Source organism: Gadus macrocephalus, chromosome 7 (genome assembly GCF_031168955.1).
Source record: "Gadus macrocephalus chromosome 7, ASM3116895v1".
NCBI classification, from domain to species: domain Eukaryota; kingdom Metazoa; phylum Chordata; class Actinopteri; order Gadiformes; family Gadidae; genus Gadus; species Gadus macrocephalus.
In genome coordinates this window covers 23,399,439-23,418,403 of record NC_082388.1, presented here as the reverse complement: position 1 = coordinate 23,418,403, position 18,965 = coordinate 23,399,439, and the positions used below count along the sequence as shown (strand labels likewise).

The following is an 18,965-nucleotide window of genomic DNA, read 5'->3' as shown; positions in this document are numbered from 1 at the left end:
TAGGCGAACCAAGGGTTGAAAGTTTGTTTGACTGTGGACTGTCACAGAGCATTTAAGGTCAGCTGATTACGAGGCAGACAAACTGGAACTTTTCTACTGAGCTGCACGCACAAACACACACTTGCTTGCAGGCACGCATGCACTAACACACACACACACACACACACACACACACACACACACACACACACACACACACACACACACACACACACACACACACACACACACACATACACACACACACACACACACACACACACACACACACACACACACACACACACACACACACACAACCATCCCACAGGTTTGCGCACACACACGGGCGCTCACTTTCTCAATTACACACACACACACACACACACACACACACACACACACACACACACACACACACACACACACACACACACACACACACACACAGAATAAACAGTATTTTGCTTTGATATTTTTTGTCTCTTAGTTTAGTTTAGGTTGTTTGAGGGTGCAAAACTGTGTTGAAAGACTCTGTTACACTATGACCTGGGCTCACTATACTAGAGAGGAGAAAAACATTAAATACTATTTTATCCAACAAAATCAATCCTAGACACAATTTCTCAAAAGAAAATTGCCAAGGCAACTGAAAATAGGATTTTTGGGGGCAAAATTATCCCGTCATGTGAGAAATCAATATTTACTTATTCGCTAAAGGTGTTCAGATATCGGGTTTATCAACCGTACCGGGTACATGTTGATATAATATGACGATCTGGGATCGTAAGAAAAGATGATTAGGGATTATCTAAAGTTGTTTGGGACTCGACAGGTCTGGGCCCATAATTGAATGAGTGAGTAATGAGGAAAGTAAAAAAAGAAGGGGAAAGAGTTGCAGACAGAAAGAAATTGAAATGAAAAAGTTGGGAGACACAGTCGGTAGGCCTCAGGTTAGTCCATTAGCATGAAGAACTGAGTTAAAAGAGAAAAGGCCCTGAAGCGACACTTTGCCTTAGCTTAACACTATTATGGTCAAGAAGGAAGAGCAAAGATTTGACAACTACTCCAGTGAGAGGGCAACACTGGACAGAACCCATGGGAAAGATTCTCTGTAGGTTATATCCGGTGAGTCAATTACATTTCTTGTGGACTCTAATAAAACATTATGTTGTAAAATTGTATCTCTCAATATTTAAACCAAAATTGTTTAAGGGATGAACCCAAATAAGAGTGGTATAGAATTTTCCCTCTCATAGCACTTTGTACGATGATTAACATGATTGTATGCTTTAGTGTTTGTGTTTATTTGACTGTGCATTTTAAGCAGTGTCGTTGAAAAAAGGCCTGTGTAACCAAATTGTCCACCACTTCCCCGGTATCCAAATTCATTCCCATTGTGCCGATGGAAACCACTTGTACCGCCGGTACCTGACATCTACTCCCGGATTGGATTGATGGCTCCGGCAGTGAGGAAGAGGAGAGAACGGAGTCCTGTTTCTTCGTGAATTTCTCGGCTATTCCATCTTCTGTAAAAGTGTAGTTGTGGGGCACTGTAAGAAGGTTACTATTTCTGTAATATGATAACATTGTGAGCAGGGCCGGCGGTAGCCAGGGGCAAGGATGAGCTCAGCCCACCCAAATGTGCAACCTGCCCACCCAATCAAAATTGAAGAAAATGTTTTTTAGTTTTTTTATAGGTGGAAGTCCAGACACACTATTGGACGGACCTGTTTGTTCGCAGTCCAAGAAAATGTCAAATAAAATTCTGCCAATTAATTAATACTATAGAATATACCATTACCATGCATTGCTTTGGGTGGGCAGGACAGCCTGCCTCCAAGTTACCCCCCCACAGTTTCTTTTCTTTTTTTACATAAATTACATTTCTTTCGCCTTGCAATTTTACTACTTTTGTCTGGAAAATCCCCTAATATCAGTATTTCTGCCAGCAGAATTGTAATTTTCAATTCAGAGATAATGTGACATTTCATCAAGTTCTGAGATGTCTTTGTGAAGTTGTTGTGCAATTTATTCAGTATATTTTATCTATATTATTTTCTAAGAATTTGAAAATTAAATATGTAGCTTTTCATATAAGGCGGCAGATGGTTGTATCACTGATGTGGAAAGCTGCTGGTAGCAGTCCTATCATGGTAAGCCCCCCCCCCCATACAGCAGTGATGTGTCTAAAAGCTTACATTACAGTAAATGTGCCAAAAAGCAGGCACAGAGATCTTGCAAGGGCAAAAATAAATCGCGCGCCTCTGCCCAGATATTATTACTATCTGCCTACCCTATCTTACTGCTTACAACCGGCCCTGATTGTGAGTATCTTAAAAACTATTTGGATTTGTTAAAATATTTACAACGTGGGGACAACGTGTCGGACTGTCACCTCCTACTGGCGACAATGAGTGATACATGGTCGTCGTACAAATCCAGTAGTATGTTCTGGCAGTTTCCTGGAGGCTACAGTTTCAGGACCGTACAATGACCGCATTTCTAGGACCTAGTTTTGCCTTTAAGACTCGTAAGACTATACTAAAGATTTGTCCTAGGCTGGCATTGCAAATTGCCTTATGGTGAAGGTATTCATGAATACATTGCTCATTTTAGCAGATAAGATGGTTACAGTTAGATTTTAGATTAGAGATTATATAGTTTGGTTTGGGTTATTTAAGGTATTTTTTAGATATGGTGAACTTTAGGTATAACATGTTTTGTTTGTTTTTTTGAAACTTTCGTCCCGAAGGCAGGTCACGTGTCCTAGAACAACGGTCCTAAAACGGCATCCTCCGGTCGCGTGTTCCTCCCCTTTTTGATCTTGGAATATAAGGTTTGTATTACATTTGATTCAGATGAAAGACTACATTTATTTGCGGCTGACATGTTAGCTACAATGTGACGTTCAAGTATTTGAGAGTGTATGTGTGATCAGGTTTAGAGGGAGAGAGTGAGAAATGGGGGAGAGGGAGCCACAGGGCGCGCGCGCGTGCGTGTGTGTGTGAGAGAGAGAGAGTGTGTGAGATTGTGATAGTGTGTAATAGTGTGTGTTAGTGTGTGTGTGTGGATATCTTCTGCCGCGCTGTGATTTTCTATTGGTGCACCGTCAAAACATACAAATACATGTGATAGGCTTTAGTGTGGGCGTGTGCGTATCATGCAGTCCTCGTTGTTACCTGCCATGCAATGTCATTGGCTGTTGCAAATACCACAGCGCTATTGGTCCGGTGCGCGGAAAAAATATCTCCGCTTATTGGTTCACGTGTGTGTCATCACGCGGGAATGCGGAAGTAGTGTACTCTACTGAGTCACCGTTCTATCAGCTGATTCTTTCTGAGTGAGTAACTCGTTTTCATTTACAGAATTTAACCAAACCCTGCTAGTATATGCTTTTTTAAAAAAGGATTTGAAGGCAGTCCCTGCGGAGCACATGGACGTTTGTTCCTTTGGGTTTAGGTCTTAAATTGGAGAGTGTTATCATCCAATATCCAACAATACAGCTACCCATTTGCTAGCATGCTAATGTGAGTTTCCCCCTCTTTCCCCCCTTACACACACACACACACACACACACACACACACACACACACACACACACACACACACACACACACACACAGGTATGATCATAAAGGCAGAATGTGTGTATGCGCGTCCAACACCAGCCTTGAAACCGGTCTCAAAGGGCACCCACTTTTGATACCACCTCGCTTGCAAGCAAACTTCCGATAGGTTGTAATGATTTGCAGCCGTTATCTCTGTACACACAGATTGTATCTGTCTGACGCTTTGCATGTTGGCCGGCTGAACTGCCAATGTGTGTATCATACATTATTTAACACGGAAAGGTCTGGGCACCGGTAGGAAAGCTGCCCGATGTCAACCATCGCTAGTGAAATCCATACTGATGTGCTCTTATTAACACTGGGGTGGCTTCTTATTCTTCTCTGGTCCCTCGGCTGGACCTGTCACCTATATGAATGAACCGTGGCAAACCTAAATAGAGCTTTAAAAATGTCGCACGCCTGACTTGGCTTGCTGCCAAGTTGGTTGGGGAGGCTGTGAAACTGTCTTCAGCACTGTTGGTTATGTTGCATGTAGTCCAACATGTAATGTTGGACTTTGGCTTTGCCTTTATGAGTCATGTGGATGATTGTATATAATCATAATGAGGGCCTTGTTTGCGTGCAGTGCGTCCAGTGCACAGTGGCTATCCTAGAATGTATTTGTTTATTATCTTTGTCCAATTCTCTTTGGTGTTGTCTTCGGCTTTGCATGTGACATTAAACAAAAACAGATTTTCTTGGAGATAGGCATTTTTCATGGAAACAGATCACAAAAATCTGAATATTTTAAATCTATATATGTGCTATGTTGGAAAATATTTTGGTTAATCGTTTATAAAAGAGTAATGCAACATATGTTACACTAGTTTGTGAAGCTCTTTATCCACCAAGTGTGTATGCAGCTGAATATGCCTTAGCAGCATATCTTAGATTCCCTGATGCAAAGAACACAATTCTCGTTTAACTGCCCGGACCATTATTAGACCACATGATTTATGTTAGATTCCATTATTATTAGATTGGCCTTTTAGTTTGATAAAGTATCTGTGGGAGAAAGTAAGGATCTGTTCTGTTATAGCTCATACATTTCTAAAAAGAAAGAAAAGTTTGTTTTTGTCTCTTTCCTTACAAAATCTGCCCTGCAAAGCAAATATTGCACGAACTATCGTTTTGCTTGTGTGTTGCTTTTAGTTTAGTGTTATATGGTTCTTAGTTCGGTTTCAGTTTTAGTATGAATGCTGAAAATCGGTTTCAGTTTTAGTATGAATGCTGAAAACGGATGAAATTGTCTTGGAAAATATATAAATGTTTTCCCTTCTTCATAGCTGTGTGTTTGAAGGATTTCCCCAACACATTTTGTAGTTGAATCTTGTAGTACTTGTAATACTAGCATGCATATGCCAATGATTGATTGTTCAGAATATTGCCATTATAAATACTAGCAGAAGCCTGGATTAGTGCTAGATATTGTTTGTCAAGCTTTGGCATGCATGGGCCTTTGTGTACATGTTCAGGGTGTGCCAGTTTTATTGTTTAAATAGACTAGTACTGGCAACTCTCCTGTGATATATAAAAAGGTGCACACATATGAAATACATATTTAATAAATGGAACCAAAGCTGGGATTGTTACCAACATTAGTGCTCTGTGCTATTGATGAATATATAAATGGCTGGTGTGGCAGTAAATTAAAACTGCATATTAAGCAGCTATGAAGAGACAGTAATTCAGACTTCAGAAAGATGCGTTGTTTCTTATAAGGGATCAACACAATAATATATTACTGCAGCAAAGATCTATAATTTTTAAAAATCAGATTCCTTAGTTGACTTTCTTTTTAGGAAGACCGAAAACTGTTCCAGCCAGGAGTAAACCCCTCATGCAGACATAATTTGATATATTGGATTTGTTTTTCCAGTATGCTTCATATCTAGGAATTCACACAAATGTATGCATTCTTCCTTTTTTTGTTGACCTGGACACTGTTCAACAGTTTCTGTATTTAGTTTAAGAACACTTTACTCAGACACTGATTAATGCTGATTAACTCAAAACACATTCGATTTGGCCACAGAGCTCTTATGAGTTATCCACCACCTTAAATGAGCTTTAAATGACTTTACCGTTATAAACAGTTTCTCAGCATTTGGCCAGGGAATGACTCTGGATGACAGCTTTACACTTCTCACCAGCGCTGTTCGTAAGCTGCCCTCAACCCTTCCACATACACAATACTGACGACCGAGTCCTGCACTGCAGTTCTATGCGAAACCCCGAAAGTATTCTCAAACCTCCCATGTACAGCACAACAAGGTCCCCCAGCTCTGTATTTCAGTTTTACTTCTGGCGAGACCTGGCACCCCACCAGGTAGGTGTGTGTGTGTGTGTGTGTGTGTGTGTGTGTGTGTGTGTGTGTGTGTGTGTGTGTGTGTGTGTGTGTGTGTGTGTGTGTGTGTGTGTGTGTGTGTGTGTGTGTGTGTGTGTGTGTGTGTGAGATCTGCAAGAGAAGGCAGGCGGGGCCACAGCCAGGGAGCAGCACAGTGGCAGCATGCCTGCTTGAGGCGGAAGGCTAATTGCAAATTAAAAGTTGCTAGTCTCTCTCTCGGTTCACTTTCTACTTTTTGGTGGATTAGACAAGCTTCCGCAGAAGGAAAGGAATGGCATGAAAAGTAGTCGTGTCGGAAATTTGAGCTTCAGGTAGGGGTTTGTCGCGATTGCTTTCAGTTCCGTTCTGAGTGTGCGTCCTTGTGTTTGGAGCAGTGTGTGTGTGTGTGTGTGTGTTGTGGAGCTGTGTGCAAAGGGGGGTGTGTCTGTGAAAAAAGAAAAGTTAGGGAAGTGAGAATCCGGCTTTGCTTCGTGAGAAGAAGACTGCTGTCTGTTTTTCTAATTGGAACTGTAAGCTTTATTTCTTTATATTTTTAGTTGTGATAGATTAACTAGACAATAAACAATATTGACCCTTTTTAATAGTTTAAACTTGTTGGCTATTCCGAGTCCTGTTGCTTGTTCTGTTGGATCTTGTCGTCTTGCATGACTGCACGAGACCATTTAAGAGTCTTAGTAGAGTGTGTAAGACGGGGCTCGCTCTCGGATCCTTTCATGAATCATTGTTTTGGTAGGTTTGACCTAACCTCACAATCTACTGGTCTAAGTGGTTGGCTTTCGGGAGCCTATTATCTGATCAGTAAAACGGCCAGGCGGGCTTGTTCTTTGATGATCGGACCCTTCAGTTAGCCCTGATGGAATGTCATTCAAATGCTCTGCTGCTACTGCTGCTTGCCCTGTACTGTCTGGTGTTACCATCGACTTCTGAGCATTCCTTCAGGGACAAGGGAAATGCTCAGGTTTCACTTGCCAGTAAAACATGAAGCTATGATTTAATTTTTTTGTAGAAATATGGATGAAAGTTAATTTGACTGTTCATTTGGTTGATCAGTGAAGTGATGTTGTTTTACATGGAGCTGTGGCGATACAAAACAAAAAACATTTTTAGAGACACATATCTTGATGTGTCTCGCGCTCTTTAGTAGACACACACTGTTGATGTTTTTTAACAGACCACATGTTTAAACCTAATTGCTATCGTGTTATCTGACGGATTGCCTTATGTTTACCTCTCATTCTGCGAATTCCAGACATGGCTAGACAGATTCAAGGCAATATCAATAAACTCTGCAAAGCCTGACAAGCCTACCAATCGCAATGTTGCAATCAAGTACTGAATGTGTGTGTTTGATGCCCACAGGAAGTTGCGCTGACACAGTGGAGGAGGGCTGAGGGACTCTGAGAGGGGAGCCCGTATCGACTGTCTACGCCATAGATGGACATCATGGTAAGCCAATCAGACATCCAGAAATGGGTCGAATATGATTCTCAATGGCCTTGTCAGACCAACCGCCTGCATGTCATTCTGCTTTGAGATGAAGGAAATTGAGACTGCCATAATGGAACCATGCTTCCAAAATCAACACATTTGCCGTTGTTTAAGGTTTAGCATGGCTTATTCTAAACACAGTGACTGCTCAATGTAGCCTTAAAAATGTATACTGTATGTTCTATATTTTATGTATGGGTGTCATGGTGTCCAGGTTTATCCCGACTGCTGTGATGTGTGGGGGGAAAATGTATGGCAGGAGGTAGCACTGGTGCTTTAAAGGAAAGTTCCTTTCCAATGCTGGTACTGATCTTGTCACATTTCTTCCACTTAAATTCCTGATGGATTTCTTGTTGAAATTTCTCCCTGACGTATTATAATACCCGCTTAGTCAGTTGCATTCCCCAAGTGCTTTGTCAAATATTCGTTTCCCCAAAATAGCCCAAAGTAAAGCTTTTACAGTCGGGCGCAGGCTTTGGGATTATAAAGGTTGGGGATATTCTTTTTTTGTTACCAAGTGATCAACAACATGTTGCTACTTTGCATTTAACAGCTGGTACTCCAGTTTTGACCAAAGACAAAAGCTACGGGCTCTCTGTGTCGAAGCACTGAACTTTGACCTGAAACGAAATTGGTCTTGTGTTAAGACAAGACAGGACAGAAAGCAAAGATAAGATAATACTGTAACCAAGGAATAGTTCAGTCTGACTTCGAGCATTTCTTTTTCCAGAAATCTAAGCAGCATTCTGTTAACTTCTCTGTTAAATTATCATATCATGTAGAAAAAGCAACAAATACAATCCCATCCATCGAAATTCATAGATGTTAACCATTCTTTTAGATAACTATGAATTCTTGGTTTATCACGGTTATCTCATTGGACGACATCTAAGCTCTCTAAAGACTTGACATGTTTATCAATCAACAAAAGTGATACAGAATAACCAAGTCAATTCCGCCCCTAATCCTACAAGACAGACAGTCCCTCATCATCTCTTTCTCAGTGCAGGCTGGGCTGCCTCAGTGTCTGGCTGATTGAGTCAGCCAGACACTTATCTATCGTCCTTATCCATCGTCTTCATCGTCATCACTGTAACGCTTGCTGCGCCACACCTACAACACAACACGTTGCCGTTCTTGAATGTGCTCAGCAGGTTGCCGTGGGAACTGGTTCTTATGTGCACAGCCTAAAGCCAACATAGATACGTCCGGTCGCTTGCCCTCCTTCCCACTCACGGTCCCCCCGGGGCTCTGGGTCTCGTTGATGACACTGATACCAAGAAGCCAAAGCTGGTAGGATGTACAGGCAGGAAACCATGTGGCGCACATTTATATTTTAATGATTGAAGTATGTGGCATTATGAGACAAGTTTTTCCAAATTGTCATTGTGTAAATTAATATAAAATAATTAATTGAGATGCATTTTTTGTTGATTTTATACCTGTAAGGTGTATAAAAAAAACTAGACTGCCAGGCTCAGTTGATCTTATTCAGTCTGCCCATAGTACCAGGTACTTAGTTCCAGGTACTAATCTGTTCGGCCCACTTGATCCACTTCGGTCTGCCCTTACTACCAGGTTTCCAGTACCAGGTGCTAATCCATCCGGCTCACGTGATCTCGTTCCCATGTTTTGTGGTTGAGTCATACCTTCCTCCCTCTATCCTGCGTTTCAACAGAACTCCAGTGCATGTTGCCAACAGGCTTTTGCGAGCATGTGATGGAAAAAAACGACTGGATCAACCTGCTGCTTGAGTTTATAACAACCAAACAATTGAGGGAAAGTGAGAGTTAAGTTGCCGCGTTAGCAAGACTACACGCTCAAGCATATGATTCTGCAGTTTTACGCCCAAGGGAAGAAACGCAAGCTCACCATTAAAACAACCACTTGTTGATGCGAGCTCAGAGTGTTGACACTCTCCGGCCTGTACGGTCATTATGGGTGTTTTCACCAGTGCCTCGGCAGACACAAGTCTTCCCCTCATTCGGAGTGATGATGATGGCCGTTCTAAGGCCTAAAAAAAAAAAATGTTTGGTTCCTGTTGGTTGTCTGTTGAGGTCATGGGTAGGTAGGGAATTTATTTTATTTTTTTATTTTATTTTTTCCAGCGGCAGAGAACTATAGGTAGGTTGTTTTCATTTAAAAACGAGAAAATTCGCTCATCCTTGTACAGAATGAAGAGGTGCTGTACCAAAACGTAATTATAGTTTGCATCAAAAAAAACAAAAACGTATTTGTTTTTTTTTGTTTTATTTGTTTTTTTTAAAGCTCATAAAATAATTTGGGTCGCATATAAATTGTCAGGGTCGGTCGGAAACCGGAACCAAACAATTTTTTTTTTAGGCCTAATGATATTGTGCGAGGGGCCTCAGTATGTACAAGAGCACGGCGTGGCATTCATGGGACAGAAATAGGAAATGGAAACGAGAGGACGGTTGTCCCAGCGATCTGGTTGGCTGGCTCCACAGAATGCGGTCATGGTATTGTGTGCTGGCTCCAGCCTTTTGTTTCCAAAGAAGGCAGGCTCTTCCGGCCTCTTATTGGCAGGCTGGCAGGTGGGTGCGGTGCCTGCCAGGCTGCCGTTCCTCCAACGGCAGTGCCCCCCCCCCCCCCCCCCCCCCCCGTCGCTGAAGACCCATGTTTCTGATCAACATGGAGGCATATTATTCGGCATACAGTGATTTGCACTATGTGCATTTGAGGGTTGTTGCATTGGAGTTTCCAGTGGCCTGTCCGCGTGCAACTGGATCCCTGCAAACCTCTCTTGTGAAGCATCACTCAATCGCTTCCCAGCTCGGCTTAAACAAAACGGGGAAAATATCATGTGTCGCCCTCCTCTCCCCTGGCACTACTGTTGTGTGCTAATAGGAGCATGGAAAAGGAGGACAATAGGTTATTTTATCCTGCTCTGCGCACCCACAATGCACCGCTATGCTATACTACCTGTGTGTGTGTGTGTGTGTGTGTGTGTGTGTGTGTGTGTGTGTGTGTGTGTGTGTGTGTGTGTGTGTGTGTGTGTGTGTGTGTGTGTGTGTGTGTGTGTGTGTGTGTGTGTGTGTGTGTGTGTGTGTGTGTGTGTGCGTACGACAAGCCACTGTGTCGTTGCCTGGCATGCTGTCACTTTGGATGTGTTGAGAACCACTTTGCGTGAGTGCGCGTATTTGTGCTTTTTTTTTCTCTTTTTTTGGTTTGTTGTTGCTAGAGTTGATACAAGAGGCCTGTGTGTACCGACCAGTCGCAGGGAGTAAGGGCTCTTGTTACAACCTGCAGGTTCATTCCAGGTTGTGGTTAACGATTTAGTCCTCGGCTCTCTTTGAATGGAGCCTCCACTGCCGCTTGCCCTCTCCCCTCATTACAGAGCAGAGTTTGTCAATGCTCGAGCATTGTGCGTTAACAACCGGGTGCACTTCAAGATGAGTGCGTTGCGGTTGTTCAGTCATTTTTGTTTTACAGGTTTAATTGGTAAATCATTATATTCTATGACAATGTCGCTTGCTCGAGTTGCCTCTGCAGAGGTTTTGAGAAAGTATTGTTTTTAGTTGACAACTGCACAAAGGAGTCTTGGTCCATTTGTGATTAGCTGAAGCTCCCGTTTGAATTTAATCCAGGATTGGATATTGTTCCTTGTTTACATTCAAGTGGTTCTACTTGACAACAGTTTGGCTTTGAGGTATTAGGAGGGTTCATCAATATTTTAGACATGCGTATTCTTAACGCCCCATGTTGTCTATGGCTAAATCCGAATACTCATACTTGCATACTATTATATAGTATGCATTTTGTAGTACGCAAAAAATATAGCGCGTCCGAATACTCAGTATGCATTCTGTAGTACGGAAGACGTTTCCGAATGCGTACTACCCATGGAGTAAACCACGGACTTCACTACGCTATCCCACAATGCAACAGGAGTCTAGTAACGAACGAAGAAGAGATGGCTGACTCGTCACCACCAGAAAGACGTCGTAGAAAGCGGCGAAAAAAAGAGACATTAAAAAGAGTAAAATAGTAAAGTAAGTAATTAAGTAAAAAGAGACATTTTTAATTTAATAGCAACGATGACAAGACGGAAAACAGGTAATTTATCAAGGTAATTTTGCCGGCATCTGAGGGGAGATACGTCATCTCCAAACTTCCGGTGGAGTTTCGGCGATGTTTGGAAGCGTTCGGCGTTCTACGCATAGCTGTAGACCGTACTACTAGGGGTGTAACGGTACACAACAGTCACGGTTCGGTACGTACCTCGGTTTTGAAGTCACGGTACAGGACGGTTCGGTTCATAGTTATGGTGAAAAAACGGATTGCTTGACAGAACGAACATAAGTTTAATTAGTAACGAATTAAACACAACAGTTTTAGCTGTCAGTATGAAACATACAAATAAAATGATGCAATTCTCCAATAACCTTAACATAAAATTAATGAAAAATCCAGTTTTAATGCTCAGTCTAGGCTCTTTAAGCTGGTATGTAAACAAAGAGTTTGTAACATATTCCTGCAGCTCTCTAAAGCTCTGAAGTTCTCATAAATATAATCAATCATTAAATAAAAGTGCAACTGCAGCCTTAACTTAAATTACAGCTTATGTATTTTATAATCTATTGGTGTTTTCATTGCCTCTCGTAGGTCAGAGGCAATGAAAACACCAATAGACCTGGTGATGGCATTTGCCCGTTCTGAATTCCCAGACAGGTGTAGGGGTTGATTAAATAGTGTAGGGAGCTGGGTTTGAACGATTTGAACAACTTTTTTTCATTTTGCAGCGGTGACAGTAACACCTGGATGGTGCCGTCACGTTAAAATTGTACCGGGGGCGAAAATTTGTGCAAGTTCGATGTGTTCCCATTTGCATAGACGATCGCTGTTGAACAATGTCTGCACACAGCTTTCGACTTGTCCACTCGTCTTTCCCCATTGTGATAATTAACCTGGAATCCAAAGTTCTCCCACACTTGGGATTTAAATGACAGGGGGGCATCTTCAAGCTCCGGTTTTCTGTTGTCGCTCGCCATGCAGTTCGCTCTCAGTTCGCTAGTAGACATCAATCCACACACAGTCGCGATCGCGCTCTGCTACTGCTACTACGAGTTCGCGCACGTGCGAGCCGAGCCTAATAAGGCTAAACGGTCCGGGGGGAACTCCGACTTCAAGTTTTAAGTTCCGCACCGCAAAACAAGCCTTTACATTCGCCATATTAACGCTATGTACGCCACATTTACGGACCGCGGTACACCTCTGTAACCGCACCGAAGTGCCTGTACCGTGACGGTTCGGTTCAAATACGTGTACCGTTACACCCCTACGTACTACACAGTCAAGTGTAGTATGGTCAAGTAGTAGACACTGGACAGAAATAGTATGTACTAAGTATTCGGATGCAGCCTATGTGTTCTACCACGGTATAAAATGGTAGCAGATATTATGAGGACAAGCTCGCATTCCTGACTGACATTGAGTCTTGACCTAGATGTCTGGCTTCAGCCGGCCTCGGGGAATCTCCAATGGAATGTTGCTGTGTGATATTGACCTACCTATCCGACACCTCACGCTTCAGAACTGTCCTCATCCAGGACCTCAACACACAGCTCTTCCCATAAATGTAACGGGCCTATATGTGGAACAGGCAAATTAAATGATAGTTTTGCAAAAAACATTCAAATGTAAACCCGTGACAACCATGGCGGATTTTTGTATTGTGGGATCTGTAAACAGTTTTTAAGGAAATGCCTGAAAAAAGGGGGTTCTTTGCTCGAATCAGTACTTCCTGATTTGAGCAAAGGTCATCTTGACCACACACACACACACACACACACACACACACACACACACACACACACACACACACACACACACACACACACACACACACACGGGGGTCACAGTGAACTTGGATTTGAAAGTACAAACATGCAAGATATATTCTGGCATGGTCCCTGTAAGGCTGGACCCAGGCTTTTATTTTGAAAACCGTGAACGGGAAAGTCTCTCTTTCCTGGCTGTCACGATTGGTGTTTATTTCTTAGTATCATGTTATTTCCTTGTCAGCAAATCGCAGAGAGGGGTAAACATATAAATAAATCAGAGGCTGATTTATAATAAATAAATTAGGCTGAAGAAAAAACGCGGCTGTAAAAAAAATCATTGCTTGAATTGTGAGAAGATGATTTGAGTAGATGATTACCTCTTCCATTTACATGATTAGCTTTGCATGCTAGTGCTGTATATCACGTGCTCCCACATATTAATATCCAAAACTATTCTAGCAGAAAACGACAGCTTTGTCATTCCTGCTAGCTGTCTCAGCATTCTGTTCTCCAAGCCGGGGCGTAGTATGTGCGTGTACATGTGTGTTGAAATTAAATTAAACTTCAGGATGTGGCTCCTCCATAATCACACATACACACACACACACACGTACACGCACACAGCTTACTGGCAGTAGTATTGCAGGGATGTGCTGCATCATCTCTATGCTTTGGTAAACAGAGAGTGAGAGGGATGGAGGGAGGAGGCTGGAGGAGTAGAATGCTGTGTCACTGGTACACTCCGCATTGACTCTCTATGTCTCACCCCCCTGCCCCACTCTATGTCTCACCCCCCTGCCCCACTCCATGTCTCACTAGTGTCTTCCTTTTGTGCTGCACTGTGATCGATCCCTCCAATGCGACTCTTGCAGTGAGGAAACGTTGTCCAATCACAGCATAGAGGATTATTCTATATGACATGGCTCCCCTATATAACTCTTCTCGCCTGCGCTATGCTTCTCTCTCGCTACGTCTCTCAGCCTCTAGTTTCTCCTTGCATCATCCTTGGTGCTATGAAGGTGTCATCATCATAGCCGAGGTGTTAAATAAAAGAGAGGCACCACTGGTGCCATCGCTCACGATATCCCCCTCCTTCTTGCATAGCCACGGCCGCTTTCAGTCTCGACACGTTTTCTTTCCTAACAATTTCCCTGCTTGTCTAGCTAAGCATACCGTCTTCAAAACCACCTTCCCGCTGTCGCCTGGCACGCTGCCTGTCCCGTGTGCGCTGTCAGCCGCTCGTATCCAGAGCCGCTCATTTCTAGACGCAGCCATGCTAAATATGCAGCCATGCGTGGCTGATGCGTGGCTGAGCATCCCCCAGGTTGCGGTACACCGTGTGCCCGTCCGTAGAGGGAAGCATGTTCCAGCAGGGGGATCTCATCTGGGAGGAGTGACGGAGAAGGAGTGGATGTGGGAGGGGGGAAGGGGATGGGAGAGAGAGAGAGAGAGGGAGAGAGGGAGGTGAGAGAGATAGACGGAGTGGAGAGCACGTGCGCACGGGAAGAGAAAGGGAAGAGAGAGGAGAGGGAGGAGAGGGAGGGGAGGCACATGCAGGAGGCGGAGCCTGTAGCACCGAGCTTCTCCATCTGCCTCTCTCGTCTCTTCTCGCTGCCCTCCTCGTCGCGCACGCTGCCCGCTGACCCCCGCCCGGCCGCAGGCGCCCAGAGGCACATCTGCAGCGCTCTCCGCCGGGGACTTATCTCTACCGCCCTCGCACTGTTTTCGCCTTTTGTTCCATTGTTTCTGGGCGTGTGCGATCCCGGACTATTGCCGCTCTCCCAGGCGCGCCGCCGGGACTTTATTCTTTTTCCTTTTCGACCCATCGATTGCGGGCTCTCTGCTGCCCGTCCCTCTTCTGAGGGGATCTGGTGGAGCCGTTGTTTTTTGGTGGGGGAGGGCTCCGCTACTCAGAGGTGGGAGCACTGTGCTGAATCCATCAAAGCACCTCCTCCCTCAGCAGGAACCTAGCTTTGAAGGGAGAGGGGCTGGGTTGGGGGTTGGGGAGGCGGCGGGGCTGGTGGAGCCGCTGTGAGGACTAAGGCGCATCCAGGAGAAGCGTTTGGAGCGGGGACCGGGGCGCCGGGTAGGGGGGTGGGTGGGTGAGTTCGGCAGAGGGGCATTCCAAGCGGGCCGGTGGGGAGGGAGGGTTCTCCGGAGGGATAGATTGGTTATGCCGTCTCCTGGTGCTGCGATCGCGCTGCCGCCACCACCACCACCGCCGCCGCTGCCGTTGTTGTTGACGCTCCTCCCTAGGTTGTGTGCCCGTCGGCCGCAGCCACGCCTCTGTTCGACATGAGCCTCGTGGGGAGAGTGCCCTGCTCCATGCTGAACTGCTTCGTAAGTGTACGTGACGTGTCCTCCACCCCCCCCCCACCCCACTCGCACACATGTCCCTGTAGTAGTGATGACGGGGGGGCCTCTGATGCGTTTGTGGTTCTGCTTTGTTGTTAACGTTTCTGTTGAGGCGGGAAGGGGATGGGGGGGGGGGCGGGGTAGCGTTAGGGGTCGGGTGTTGGTAGCCCGACTGAGTGAGTGCTGCAGCAGTTAAGTAACCGATGTCGCCCCATGCGATGCCTGTTCCACATGCTGGCGTTGACCGAGCGCTGCGCTGCGTTGAAGTTACTGCGTGGCGATGGCACATGGTTTACCCGGTGCTCCCCTGGTTCCTTTGGCTCTCTGCAGAAAAGAAAGGGGGGGGGCCAGACTGGGGGGGGGGGGGGGGGGGGCGTTACGTCCATTGGCAGAGGGGCGACCCTGGGTCCACATGCTAATCTCGGCCCCTTTCACACGGAGCCCATTGTGACCCTAATGTAAATTCACTGTCATTCAGACCAATCGCTTTCAGGCTGCCGAGCAGATAATGGCACTTGATAGGGAAGATTGTATGTATATGTATTCAACATCGTTGGGTACAAACTTTTGTTGGTTTTTTTGTACCCAACTACTTCAACCCAACTTTCACTAACTTGTAGCTTCAAGCTTACTACTCGTATCCTTCAATAAACCAATGAATCGATGTATTCACTTTACCTTAATGCCACTTCATAATTTGAAAGGTCCTTAAAACAACAAACAATTGATCCGCAATATGAAGAGCCGCTTTTAAACTCAATTATATCTCGTTCTTGGCCCGTTTGATGCCATGACTGCACATTTGGGTTCTTAAACACTTAAGCCCTGTTGGCAGCAGCATCCCCAATAGTCAGGCCTTTTGGTCTGTCCATCTCATATATATGCTTTATATCCGTGGCCAGCCTGTGGCTAGACTTACCAGGCCCTGTCCCAAAACCTTCTTCTCAGTGAGCTTTACTGCCAATGTTTCAGCCGAGGCTGAGGTCCTTCCACTGCCAATTTAATTTACTATAAATTCCCCCAATTGCTTTTGTGGGCAACAGCTCTTTCTCTGATCCCAACTATGTGTGTTTGGGGGTAGCGCTGTAACTCACTTTGATTCAGCACCCCAATGAAGGCCATGTTCTAGAAAGCTGTCGAAAGTGGGTGAGAGGAAATAAGAATTGAGTTGTTCTCCGTGCCTCAGTCCCCCTGATCTCATGTTCGTTTCCATTTTAGGTTCTGTCTCCACCGAAATGAACGATAAAAGAGTAATTGAATTGTGGGAAATTTTCCCCCATGACTCGGACACTATTATTATCGGTTAAATGAATCAGGAGGACTGCAACACAAGCCGACTGCTGTTTCCAGGATCTTCGTCAAGGTCTCCCTCCTCTTGTGTCTCAGACTGTAACCTGCTACCAGAGGATGTGCATATGTTTTACATGGAAAGAGGTCTTGATCGTGGTCGCTGTCATGATTGACCAAGCCTGGGTCGGACACCAACGACTGCAATGGGCGGAGCCGGAGATACCCATTGTTTCGTGTTTTCGTGACCGAGATGATACTTGTTTACTCAGAGGATGAAGCCTTCAGGAGGGAATTTTATTAGGCGTCTTTGAACAGTGGTCAGTCTTCACAGTATTGGTTTGAAACCTTTTACAGGCCCTTTCTTACAGCTTACCAATGCTGGTTGTTTTTGTTTGTCAATTACATTATTACAGATACCTTCCTCTACCAGGAGCGAAAATCTTCCTTCGATGATTTAGGCTCGTCCGCCCTCAGACTTTACATTTGAAGGGTCTGAATTGTGAGACTAGCAGAAGAATGATCTTAATTGGGGCGATGGAGTAATTTATCACGCAAACGTCGGGCTATAAATGGCTTCAGCGATACTCCATCGCTTGGATTGTTTCAGATAGTTAGGACATTAATAAATTCAGGCAATCAGTTTTTCCTGGCAGTTTGGACCCCGGTTATTTATTTATTTATATTTTAAGCCTAAATAAGAAACACTATTAATATTCCGATGACGACGAAGCAAAAGACAATTGTTAGTTGGAGCCCTAGCTACAAGCAAGGCACTTGCTTTGGTCCTGTTCTTCCTTTTGTGGGATGTTTACCTTTCTCTTTGCTTTATGTTCCTGTCCAAACATCCCCCCCTGCTTGTTGTTTATGACTTGTAGCTCCTCCCACCCCAGCGTTGAATAGTATCTGAAGGTCAACGTAGAACGCCCTCAACCTTGATTGATCGGTTTCCTCATTGACTCTACCCTTATCTTAGGTTGTCCTCAGAAAACGTCACTTTCCCCCCCTACCACACCACCAATCTGCTTATGTACCACGTTGTCTTGCGCTGTGGACTACATGCTCTTAGAGTATTACTCTATCGTGGTGCTCTAACATTCTGGGTCTCTCAAGGAACCTTCCGGCTCTCTTTGTCTCCTTCCTGCACGGCATACAGCCCTGCCTCAACTAAAAAAAGGACTGCTCATTTCGAGCTCCCATCAAATATTGATATTCCTCTGCTGGAGGAAGGGGAGAGAAGGGGTGGAGGTGAGTGAGTTTGAGGCCTCATCGTACCCTCCACATCCCCTAATCTCTCTCTAAATAGTTCTGCTGGGTTTGTCGACCCTCAACTCTCGAGGAAACGATCACCCAAGCATCCCCCTTCACCACATCATCCATCAAACCGTTCAATGAGCTATTGACATCTTGTTCAATCCTTTATTGGTTTTATTGTCTGAAATTCCTTTCTGACTTATCCTGTCCACCCACATGGCTACTAGCCCCCCGCCCCCCCCCCCAGCTATCTGCTGTGGTCAAGCCAAACGTAGTCTCCGCTGAAGTGACCCGCCAAAGCCAGCAGGCCGTGTGCACGGCGGGCTGCAGAAGAGGTCACCTCTGTGTCATAATATGTAGTACATTGGAGTGTGTTCCTAAAACCGACGCTGCTTTAATCTAACAGATTATGTTTGAAATCCCTCGAGTAGAGATAGTACATTGTTTCCAAGGTTACCAATAGAAAAACGACTCGGGCTTCCAAAAAGGGTTGTCGTATCCATGGTAACCAGACATTTATTCATGAATACTCTGTCTGCGAATCTCTGAAATGTTCTGCTCATTATTCTTCTTTTTCCTTACACGCACGCACGCACACTCACACTCTGTGTGTGTGTAATTGTTTACTTAAGGTATTGCAACATAACCAAACAAACGTCCTGTTTGCAGAAATGAAACATCATCTCCTGTCCGAAATCAAAGCAGTTAATTTGGTTGTGCTGAAAGGACCACCATGGCTATATTTGTTAGAAGTTTGATATGATATTGAACTTCAGATGTATTTTAGGCTGCGTGTATGTGCATTTGATACGCCACTTTACTTGTTGGAGAGAGGTCGGT

At 44.6% G+C, this 18,965-nt stretch overlaps 1 protein-coding gene across 12 annotated transcripts in view; it reads left to right on the top strand.

Annotated features, from left to right (window-relative positions):
- The first annotated feature begins 3,187 nt into the window (after positions 1 to 3,187).
- Positions 3,188 to 18,965, top strand: part of mtmr4 (myotubularin related protein 4) — a 45,194-nt gene continuing 29,416 nt past the window's right edge. For 4 of the 12 annotated variants that reach the window (XM_060056015.1, XM_060056008.1, XM_060056014.1 and 1 more), the window contains exon 1: positions 15,376 to 15,575. In XM_060056015.1, coding sequence (XP_059911998.1) covers positions 15,525 to 15,575 — 51 coding nt within the window. In that variant the 5' untranslated portion in view covers positions 15,376 to 15,524. The other 8 variants (XM_060056009.1, XM_060056010.1, XM_060056012.1 and 5 more) reach the window with 8 other exon arrangements.